The sequence below is a fragment of the Prunus dulcis genome, chromosome 4 (genome assembly GCF_902201215.1).
Source record: "Prunus dulcis chromosome 4, ALMONDv2, whole genome shotgun sequence".
Taxonomy (NCBI): Eukaryota; Viridiplantae; Streptophyta; class Magnoliopsida; order Rosales; family Rosaceae; genus Prunus; species Prunus dulcis.
The window spans coordinates 19079161-19090198 of NC_047653.1; the positions used below are offsets into that span (position 1 = coordinate 19079161).

General features: G+C 37.0%; 1 protein-coding gene across 2 annotated transcripts; it reads right to left on the reverse strand.

The window, feature by feature from the left end:
• Window positions 1-1870: 1870 nt before the first annotated feature.
• On the reverse strand, window positions 1871-10573 carry LOC117623741. Of its 2 annotated transcripts, XM_034354698.1 has the most exons (6): window positions 10357-10573; window positions 9090-9242; window positions 8275-8529; window positions 4067-4951; window positions 3422-3793; window positions 1871-3335 (listed from the first exon to the last, which is right to left on the reverse strand). In XM_034354698.1, the coding sequence occupies exons 3-6, from the start codon at window positions 8336-8338 to the stop codon at window positions 2029-2031; spliced, it is 2628 nt and encodes an 875-aa protein (XP_034210589.1). In that variant the 5' UTR covers window positions 8339-8529; window positions 9090-9242; window positions 10357-10573; the 3' UTR covers window positions 1871-2028. The 2 variants fall into 2 exon arrangements, 1 of the variants encoding a protein (XP_034210589.1); XR_004585220.1 differs by lacking the exons at window positions 1871-3335; window positions 3422-3793; window positions 4067-4951 and adding an exon at window positions 5805-6216 and having other exon boundaries at window positions 10357-10572.
• Between the last annotated feature and the right edge of the window lie 465 nt (window positions 10574-11038).

Genomic DNA, 11038 nt, shown 5'->3' on the forward strand with positions numbered 1-11038 from the left:
AAATATGTGTCTGATCTTTGTATTCTTCGAGCTATTGGGGTTCAAGGGTGTTGAGGATTTGGCTTCCTCCTTCAATTTCTTAGATTAAGGTCAACACTGTTGGTGCTGCTCGTTGTAGTCCTGGTTTAGTTGGTCTTGAATGTATTTTTCGAGATCATTTTGGCAATTGTTTATGTTGTTTTGCCTCTTCTCCTGGACCTGCTTCTTCTTTGGAGGCAAAGTTGCATGCCCTTATCCATGCTATGGATTTAGCTGGGGAAAGAGGTTGGAATTACATGTGGATTGAATGTGACTCTTCTCTAGCTGTTCTTTTTCTTTGTTCTTCGAATCGTCAAATACCGTAGCGTTTGAGCTTTCGTTGATTTAACTATCTTGCTTTGCTCTCCCGAATGTATGTTCGTGTCACTCATATTTTATGGGAAAGTAATCAGGTTGCTAATTGTTTGGCTAATTTCGGTGTGGATCATTCTGGGGCATTTTATTGGGACTCTTGTCCCCCTTGTGCGACTTTTGCTTCTTTTTTTTTTTAATAACCTTTCTTCTCGACCTAATTATAGGTTTTGCTAGTTTGGTTAGTTTCTTATCTATTGGCGCTTGGGCCTACTATATTTCTTTGCGGGGTTTTGGCTCTTCGTCGGTGGATGCTTGCATCGTGTGCCCTTCAGTTATGAGCTAATCTCGCATAATCCTCTATTGTTATTATTATTATTATTTTAAAAGGTATGTTTTTTTTTTTGTTGCTTTTCTATTTAATGCAATATAATCTAATTAGTTAATGAAATTTGTGTGCAACTACTCTTTAATTTGTGATTGACAATTTTTTTCCTATTAAACACATATTGCTTATTGGAGGTAGTAAGGGACCTTATGGGGCATAAGGAGCTTCTTTTTGTACCAAACATACTAATATTTAATTTTATCAAATGAAAACATTAAATTTTTATGAATTTGATTTTTGATTGTTACATGTTCATTGATGGTGACTTTTAGTAATAAAAAATTGTTTTAAGACATTAAGTTATAGAAATTTTTTTATTTATAATATTTTCGTATTAGATTATATAAGGCCCCAATTTAAGTTCACACATAGCCCTCAAAATCTCAGAAATAGCCCAGTCTCATATCAACACGGTTAATCTGTTGCAATGTAATTCTATGGCTGTTCCATGTAAGAGTACACCTCTCAATTCCAAGACCCAACTTTCTTCCTTAGTGATCTACTATGACTATCAGGCCCTACTGAGCACTGTCACCTCGTTGGTTCTCTTAAGTATCTGACAACCCTTACCCCACAGACATTGCCTTTGGGGTTCATCATGTCGCACAATTCATGAGTGTGCCTCGCACTTCTAACCTCGCTGCTGCTAAGCGTATTTTGAGCTATCATTTCTCAATCCTCTTCTGGTCCTCTTGCACTTCATGCCTATGCATTCTACTTCATGTTATTGTATTTTTATTGGTATGAATCTAATCCATTGGAGTGCGAAGAAACAACCATTTGCTTCTCGTTCTGGCGCTGAGTCTGAATACCATTCTCAAACTTTACACTCAATGTTTGTCAAAAACAAAAAACTTTATACTCAATGCGCTAGACTTGTAGCCTTATAATGATACTGTAATTCATCACTATCAATCCTTTTTTTTTTTTGTAGACACCTAGTTGCTACATTTGGTTGAACTTAGGTTGTTTATGTACCATATGTTTTTACGAACAATGGATGCCTAATTGACAACTTAATTGATTAATTATTATGTAACATTGACAACACTACTGATGTACCTAAGTTTTATTTTCTTCTCTGATTTTTTTATTTTCCTTTGCAGATTTTGATTGCGATATAGTTTTGACGTAATGACGTTAAAGGAATAGTTAGGACGTGTAATCCGGCTTTCAATACATGTAATGTGGTTTTTACCAAAGCCTACACCTAAAACATGTACAAATCCACAGCTCAGAATTTCATCCAACAGTTACTGCGACTGTTGTTCTAGGTTTTTTGCTATAACAATGTGTTTGTTTGTTTTGTTTCAACCTGAAGCAGTGGAAAACAAGAGCTTCACCTGCTTCAAACCCGACAAAACATCACCTATCTTGGGATTATTCTTACCCCCCTCAACTCTCCAGCTACTACCAATGCACCACTTTGCAATTTCACCAAGCTTTGCAAAACCCATTTTGCATGTTTCATGGGGGATGGTCAACCTACGGTCAACGCACTCCTGACTGCCAAGGAGCTCATTTATCTCTTCTAGCCTCCTATAATTTTTATATGTTTCTCTGTCCACCAGAGGCTCACCTCTTAGAAGCTCAACTAACAGTAGCCCAAAGCTCCATATGTCTTCAGCCATTTCTGATAGTTGCTCAGGATTAGCTCTGTTGCTGCTGCTGCAATACTTTGCAGCCCCAAAACCTCCTAATTTTGCGTTGTAGAATTCATCAAGAAATATGTTTTCAGATGTTATGTTTCCATGATATACTGGTGGCTTCAAGTACATATGCAGCATTTGAATAGCAGAGCAGATTTGTAAAGCTATTGCTATCCTCTTATCCAAGTCCAGTGTTTCTCCTCTTTCCCTCAAGTTCAAGCTCAAGTCTCCCCTACCCATGTACTCAAACACAAAATAGTGTCTTCCAAGTCCATCTTGAGAATGCCCCAGAAATGAAATAATGTTTGGATGAGAAGAGGATTTGGCCATAATCTCTTGTTGAAGTTCTGTTTCAGCAGCTATAACTCTTAGAGATTTAATTGCTACCAGACCTCCATCAGTCGAAACTGCTCTATAAACCACAGCAGAAGGCCCCTCTCCAATTCGGTTTTCCACCCGAATAGCGTCTGTGCTCATTAGCGTAAGGCTCTCGTCTGAATCCATTGCGTTTTTGCGCTCTAGTTTCTTTCTAACTACAGCTAATGCCACAGCAAGAAGAGAAACACTAGCTGCTATAAGTGCTAAGACAACAATAAGGATGACAACGAAGACCTTGTCATGATTCACAGGATGAGCGATGTAAAAGTTAGCTGACCAGCCTTCTCCTTGATCAGTCTGAGTGGTGAATGCAATAATAACCTCACCACACAAGTTCAATTGTGGGAGATCAGAGCCTGTAAACAACCCGGAAAAGTTTGCTATCTGCTGCATTGTGCCATTATAAATCGCAAGAAAATCCAAACCTTTAGAGATGTTTATATGAGTGAAGGTTATAAAGACAGGAGTTCCAGGTTTTCCATGGAGAACCCATTGGCATTTCAGTCCCTCTACATAGGGAAAGCTAGTAGATGCCACGTAGCCGATATTTCCATCATGTTTGTATAAATTTTCCTTTCCATAGCAAAGTCCTAGCATTGTGCAGGAAACTATTAAAAACAACTTCTATGCATTATATATATAGTTAAAACAGCCATATTAGCTTGGGATAGCTTACCTGCAGAATAACTGAGCTCCCATCCTCTTGACTCAAAAGAAACTTGGTCACCAGTTCTGAACTCAATGTAAACTTTTGAGCTCATCAACTTGAAATTCTTCTCATATCTTCCATTGTTTGATTTCAACGTAGAACACTGTGCAGATTTTGATTTTGACTTGCAAATTAGCAGGTGATCATCACTATCTGCTGCAACTGAAAGGTAGTTGATGGTGAATCGGATAAACTTTGCTGTTGGGTAGTGGATTGCCCAACGACATTTTTGGTTTGGGGGATATGGCTGCAAACCATTGGAGTGGTTTACTATAATTCCTCCCCTCAAGTATCCTTTTGGCTCCCTTAAGATAACCATTGCATTAGTTTCACAGGTTTCTGGAAGGAAAAAGAAGGGGAAAACAAACTTGATTATGTTAAAGACAAAAAAGAAAAGAAAAACACCGGAAAAAAGGCTCTCGTTAATTTGCAAAAAAAGGAGGAGAAAATCAACAAGAACCTTTCAAAACTTTGCAACACGTATATGAAGATATTTTATGGTTGACTGCTATCATATTCTTTACTAATGAACAGAGAAAAAGAGGGTCATGCATATTGCAGAAGAAGAAGGCATTTAGCTTTCTACTTCCCTGTTTGATTCTTATAATATACCTGAGAGTTTCAAGGCGCAGTTCCTGGTTTTCTGGTCCCAAATATATGGCATGATGTATCGATAACCATTCAAACCAACCACATTGAAACTCATATTCTTTTCTGTATCCCTGAACAAAGGAGGATCACCATTATCCCTCCAAAATGGAGAGGCACAAGAATTACTAACTGTCATCCCACTGCCATCATTACTAATCCATCCACTTCCATCTTGATTGGTAACCTCCTCAGCAACGTTGGCAAGCATATAACCCACCAAGCTATCAACCTTCTCATCACCATTTGGAGGCCCCAAGTAAGAATTTCCATGAAAAAGCATTGAACATTGATCAGCAGCATTTTGAGGGGCTCTTGCCCAAAGAATATTTACTTTCAACCCTGCAAAAACCTCAAGTTGAAACCTTCCACTACACATGTCCATCAGTTGCCTCTGCTCCTTGCTGTCTAAGAACATTACAGTGTAAGAAAACACAATATGGTAGATACTGTTATCATTTACTTCGAAAAGCCAATGACAGTTCAGGTTCCCATCAAAACCTTTGATGGAAGACTTGTTGAAAACTGATCTCCCAATGTAAACTACTTGGTCTAGGGTCATGTTGAGTTCAGGACCTGTATAGAAGCACTCAGCACCCAAATCCACTCTATCAGTGACAGGAACATTATTACTGTCTCCATACTGTCTAATAATCTCCCACCAGTTTCCCAATGTAGGAACCTCAGAATCCTTAACAAGATATTGAGATGAAGTTAGTGAAGTAACAGACGTTCTTATAGCTTCTCTATCAGATTCTTGCCAACCAGTACCAAACCATAGAATATTAACAGAGACCGGTTCTGTCATGAGTTTCCCTCCATGATAAGAAAGACCAAAAGAGCTTTCACCTGAAGAAAAACACTGAAACTGAGCAAGAAAGTACAGTGAAGTGCCTATTAGAATAAATCCAACCATTTGAAATTTTCGAAAAATATCGTAAATGTTAATGGCAATGTAATGGAATTATCATGGTAAGTATAGTGTGGGTTTCAGCCGGCATGTGAAGAAAAAAGGTCCTAAAGATTGAAGTAAAACAAAAGAAAAAAACCAATAAGTTGGAAAAATGAGCGCAACCCAATGGCCGGCCAAATAACTTTTGATGGTCTTTGAAAGGAACAGACTTGATAAGAATGGCTGACGGAGTGGATGACAATTGACATGTATAAAAGACGGGTAAATGGTTCCATTAAGGGAAAACTAGTTAAAAACACTGATTTTCTTTTCTTTTGTCTTTCTTTGTTTTCCAAGTAAACCACTGGCTTCCAATGCAGGCGAGCAGCACCCAAGTCCACTCTATCAGTAAAGGGTACATTGGTAATTTCCCACCATTTTCCGAATGTGGAAAAATATTGAGATAAAGCTACCAAATCATACTAGAAGAGAAAATTGTAGGAATGCCTAATGCCGAGTTTAATGGGGGTGTTTACAGTGGGTTTTATCCATATTTACATCTGGATGCTAGAAATAGGATAGAATTTCACAGATGAATCAAAGATCCTCCTATTCTAAGATCCAGAAGAATATTGATGTCACAAGCTAACTCGTATTACGAGCCTTGTTACCATTGATGTCATATTTTTGAACAAATGTCACACATATACACATACACATGTTTAACAATCAAAACGAAAATTGACCGAGAAAAGACAATCAAAACGAAACAAAACCCCAGCTATGTGAATCGAAGAGGTTTGTTCCAGGTAGAGCTTTAATATCTGGAAGCAATTCAATTAAGAACGGAATTGAACGTGAAGAATATAGGTTCAAAAGGGCCCTTTCTTAAATGAGCAAGCCCCAACGCCCATTACCCAACAGCTCCAGTTGAGAACGAATACAAAATCTTTGATGTGGAAAGAGACATCAAGAATAACAACACTAAATCTGATTTACATTTCATCCGGAAAGAAAGGTTGAACATATGGGGGCATATTCAATCATTTCCTTCCCTCAACACAAATTCAACCACCTCAAGTGGCAATGCTAAAGGAGAGAATGGCGGGGACTCCCAACGTAGTGGAGAAGATGGAGGAGAAAGCCACTGAAAAAAGGACAACTCTTCTGGTTCAGGAATCTCTTCTATTTCAGGATAGCAAGGAGGACTATCAAGATCATCCTAAAGCACAAAAAATCAGATAAGTAACATAGAAAAAAGGCAAGGCTAGCATCTAAAGCAATAAATAAATAAATAATCTAGGGCTAGATCAGTGCTAGATACTGTGGGGATAACAGTTGTCCCATGTTCATGTAATAGGTAAAACAATAATCCACTGCCCTCCATGACACAAACTTCTAAAACTCCTCTCTCTATCTCTCTCTCTCTCTCTCTCTCTCTCTCATTCTTAATTATTTTTTCGATTATCTCTCTTTTTTAATTTGATTTCATGTCTATTTCCCAACAATCTAATTCACTCTCTTCCTCTACGACTTCATAACCCATACTCCCTGTGCAGCTCTGTTCCTTCCGCAACTCCCTCTGTAATATTCTCTTAACTTGAAGCCATCATAGTAAATAAGATGCTTGGAAAATATCTTATTGCACCAATTAAGATAACTATAGTGAGAATCTCCCTTTGCATGTTCAATGAAATCCAATAGGGGATATGATTTTGGGCTACAAGTTCTCGGATTTTCATGTTTATCTAAAGTTCAACTGTTATATTTTTGTAATCTAATCGCTAGCATATATCCCATATTGGTGTTGAAGGGGGAATATTACTATTGTTGTGATTTACAAGCTATCTATAAATCCCCCAATCTCTAGGATATATACCAGACCAAGTTTAATTTGAGATAGTCCCACCCATCATGGAACCCATTAAATGAGAATCCTTTGAGTTCAAATTGTTGAGAGAATTTACTTTACCATTTACTGTATCAAAATTTCTTCTCTCATCAGGTCTCTTGTAACAAATTACAATATGAGTTGGTTCAAATCGAATTTTGGTTGGATGGTATACAAAGTTGGAAGCCAAGCCATTGAATTGCCAAAACGACTCCATTTTTTATCAGGTTCAATCCAAAAGTATCAAACTCAAAAAGTCTGAGTAGGTGAAAAATATTCCCTTAGTCAAAATATAGGTTCAGAAAATAAGACAACTTATTCTTTTTCTATGAAAATTGGAAGGAGAGTTGCAGAGGAGAAAAATGACTTGCTTCAATGAAAAAGACAGATCTGGGCCAAAAAAAACAAAATTAACGAGAGGGAAACGGAAGATCAAAAGAGGAGAGATAAAGAAGTTTTCAGAACATGAATTCATCTTCCCAAAAAAGGAGTAGTAGTATTTTGTTTTATATTTTTTTTTTAAGTGAAAAAGTTATGTCAGCATTCATCCCAACCATAGAAAGTGGTCAGATCTAAGAGTTTCAAAAGTGTGTTAAATTTTGTGGCTTTTTGTGTGTCCCTCAATCCTGACCTGTTAAATTTTGTGGCTTTTTGTGTGTCCCTCAATCCTGACCCATCTATATATTACATTTTGTTAAGCCATTTAGTAATGTAACGATTTTCTAACTTTTTGCATAATCTATCAGGCATATCTTTTTCAGCAGCCTCTCCCGCAACAACTCATTTCTCAGACATAAAAGAATTGAACTACTGATTTATCCACGCTTCATCCTTCTCTGCATAGCAGTTCATCTTTATGTACAGGGTTTTAGCGAAGCCTAATGCACCAGTTCAGCATGCATTTTGACATGGCAGTTGTCATATACTGAAGACATCTCATCTGCTAACTTCCCTATTTCAAACTTAATGCCACCATTGAGAACTAATCGACCAAAGCTCAATATCAATCACAGAGAGAAGAAATTATGTTGTAACTTTACTCTCACTCACAACCTAATATGATAACAAAAAGAAGATTACAAAGCTCAAAACCCAAAACCCAAAACCCAAAAACACCCAAGCACTTCTACAGTCTTAAATTTAAAAAAACTTTCTGATATGTTGCCTAAAACTACCCACACCCTAATGCCATATATAGACTCATTTAAACCAAAGTCCAATGAGGAATAGGAATAACTTCTTTATAAGGAAATATGAAAGTTTCACTTAACAGTGTATTTCAAATAGGAAACAGAAGTCAACAATGAATTTGAGACAAATTCTGCCACAATATACAATATTGACAGAAGACAAAAAGTTAATGAATATCAGGATTCAAGATATAGCTACCTTGTACTGGAAGGACCGTGTCCAAGTAAAACTTATTCATCGCGGCTCCTTTGCTTTGATACATTTTTCGTGATCATGCAAAAACTTCTTCAGCTACATTAAAATCTTCCTTAGGTAGTGTCTTTTTCTTTGATGAAGCTTCCTTGGGTAAAATCTTGTTTGTAATGTCATTAAGAGCTTTACGACTCTCAAAGCCCACTCCACCTATCTTTGTAGCTGTTTTAGAACACTTGCTCTTCCCACCGGCATTAGGCTCTGCAAAACAAGTACGTGCTTAGTAAGAGAAATTGTTTTGTGCATAGTAAGAGAAATTGTTTTGTGGTAAAGCCATGGTGTAGAAAGATATGTATATATATATATATATAGAGGCTTTCTATGGTCCTGGTGTCCTCATTTTCCTAAATTAAGTACATCCTATTTCTGACCTATTAAGTACACGCAAAAAATCAGTTGAATCCGAAATTGTTTAACCATTTGATTATCCACATTTTTGTTTCAGTTTTATCCAACTGCGTTTTTTAGGCAAATTTTAGATAACCAAACAACAAGGGTTTTGAATGATTTTTTCAAGGATAAATACAGACGGTTCCTATTGTTGACATACGTTGTTGGGTAGCCTTAGAAAGGATGCGTTCACTTTTCTTACAAAAAAGGGCATCCTTAACAAAGAAAATTATATACATGCACAAATCTGACAGTCAAAGGATAAATGTCAAAAGAAATTCTGCACCAATTTAGCATATCATGAGTAAATGCAAAGTGGTCCTGGGTCCCAAAAAAATTTCCAACTATTCTTTGAGCTTAAAAATGTTCACCTCAAAGGATGGCAATACAACATTAACAGAAGCATGTTGAATGTACAAGTTTTCATTTGGAATGATCAGCTGTTCACCGATGGCACGCCTTGCCATTGATTTTGCTTTATATATTCTTCTATACTGTGAAGATGCAAACTTGAACACCGAGTTCTGCAACAGAACATTTTCAAAGAGAAAATGTTCAACAATAAATTAAAAAAGGGAATATGGAAACAATGTTCCATCAGCAAGCAATAGCTTCATTTGTTTAAGATAAAAGGATAAAGCTTTGCAGCTCTTTTCAGTTTAACATACAAACTACGGGCTGTACCCTCTGGATCGCTATACTCCTAGAAAAATGATATATGCAACTACATGATGTACACCCTGGATTGCTATACTCCTGGAAAAATGGCTATTCTTACACACACACAACAGGAAGAAAAAAGGCTGCACTTGAAGGATTTGTGTTCATATTAGTCCTCCCACCCTCTCCCCCACCCCCCACTCCGAGAGAGGAAGAAAGGGAGAGAGAGAGAAGACAACTTTCATGTAATCACTATCTTTAACCAGAAGAAACCATTTTCTTTACATTCAAAAACGGTATTGATGTTTGTTTGAAACAAGATATTTTTCAATTGTTCAAAAGTTTTACTCAACATTTTATTAGGAAATAGTTTCTCAAGGCAGAAACAATTTCCCACTGTTATGTCAATCAAGAAAACATTTTCTATTAAAAAAATATTCAAACTTTATCGAGAATCATAAAGTTTCCAGAGATAACCCTTTAAAGAAACTTTCCCAACAAAAAGCTTTTTTTTCCTTCAATAATTCGATGTTCAGTTGAAACAAATGGAAAATCAATACAATAAGAAAGGTAGACCTCCCAAAATGATATCTCCATAACAAAAAAACTCAAATAGAACCAACAGCACAATGTAGCTAGTATGAGAAATCCAACTCACAATACCAATAAAAATTAAAAATTAAAAAAATAAAATAGCCAAGACATTTATTCAAAAATAACATCAAAGCCTGTCACATTTATTCAATTTCTTCAGTCATGAGATTCAATTCAAATCATTTACATGAATGCAAACGATCAAACGGGTTCGAATGCAAATGATCAAACGGGTTCGAATTCAAATGTTTGGAGCAATTATCAAAACAAGAATTTCCAATGTACAAGCAAATTCATAATTTTTTGAAAAATCCCAAATATAAATGAGCTGAGGCAGTTGAGAGAGTTAAGAGAGAGTTTCGAAGAGAGAGATTGAGATCATACCTTCAGTCGGGTCGAGAAATTCAGAGAGAAACAGAGGGGCGACGAGAGAAAGAGAGAGAATTGAGTGAGAATCTGTGAGAGATTGAGGGTTTAGGGTGGCGTCGGACGTGATGGCGGTCGTCCAGCGACACAGGCGGCGACAAGGAGAGAAGCATGGTGACGAGAGAGAGAAGTTGAAGATGAAAAATGAAAAGGACTCGAAGAGGAATAAAGTTATAAAAAATAGTGCTAACGACAAAAGACACCTGGTTTTGAGTCATTTTCAAATTGGGCTAATGGTATCAATTTTATCAATTGACGCCCTTATGTTTTCAACATTGTCCAATTTCATCCTTCCATTAAGTTGACTAGACGGTCAATTGTTAAATACTGACGAGGCACCCATGGAACCCACCCCACTAGCAGATTGACCATTCCGCGCATGTCAGTTGAAGTGTAGTTTTGGGTTTCGACAATTCCAAAAAATAAAAAGAAGAAAGAAATCTTGCCCAATTTGGGCACGGGTTGCAAAGCTGGAGATCGAACAAAAATCCCCAAAACGTCGTTCGTCCTCAACCTTAGTTTAACCTAAATCATAAATTTCTATAGCTGAGAGCTTAGATCTACGATTTTGAAGAAGTGAGAAGAAATTTCAAGGCTCCAGGCGCTTCGCATCCCTAGTACGGTAAGTTGCTTTAAATTT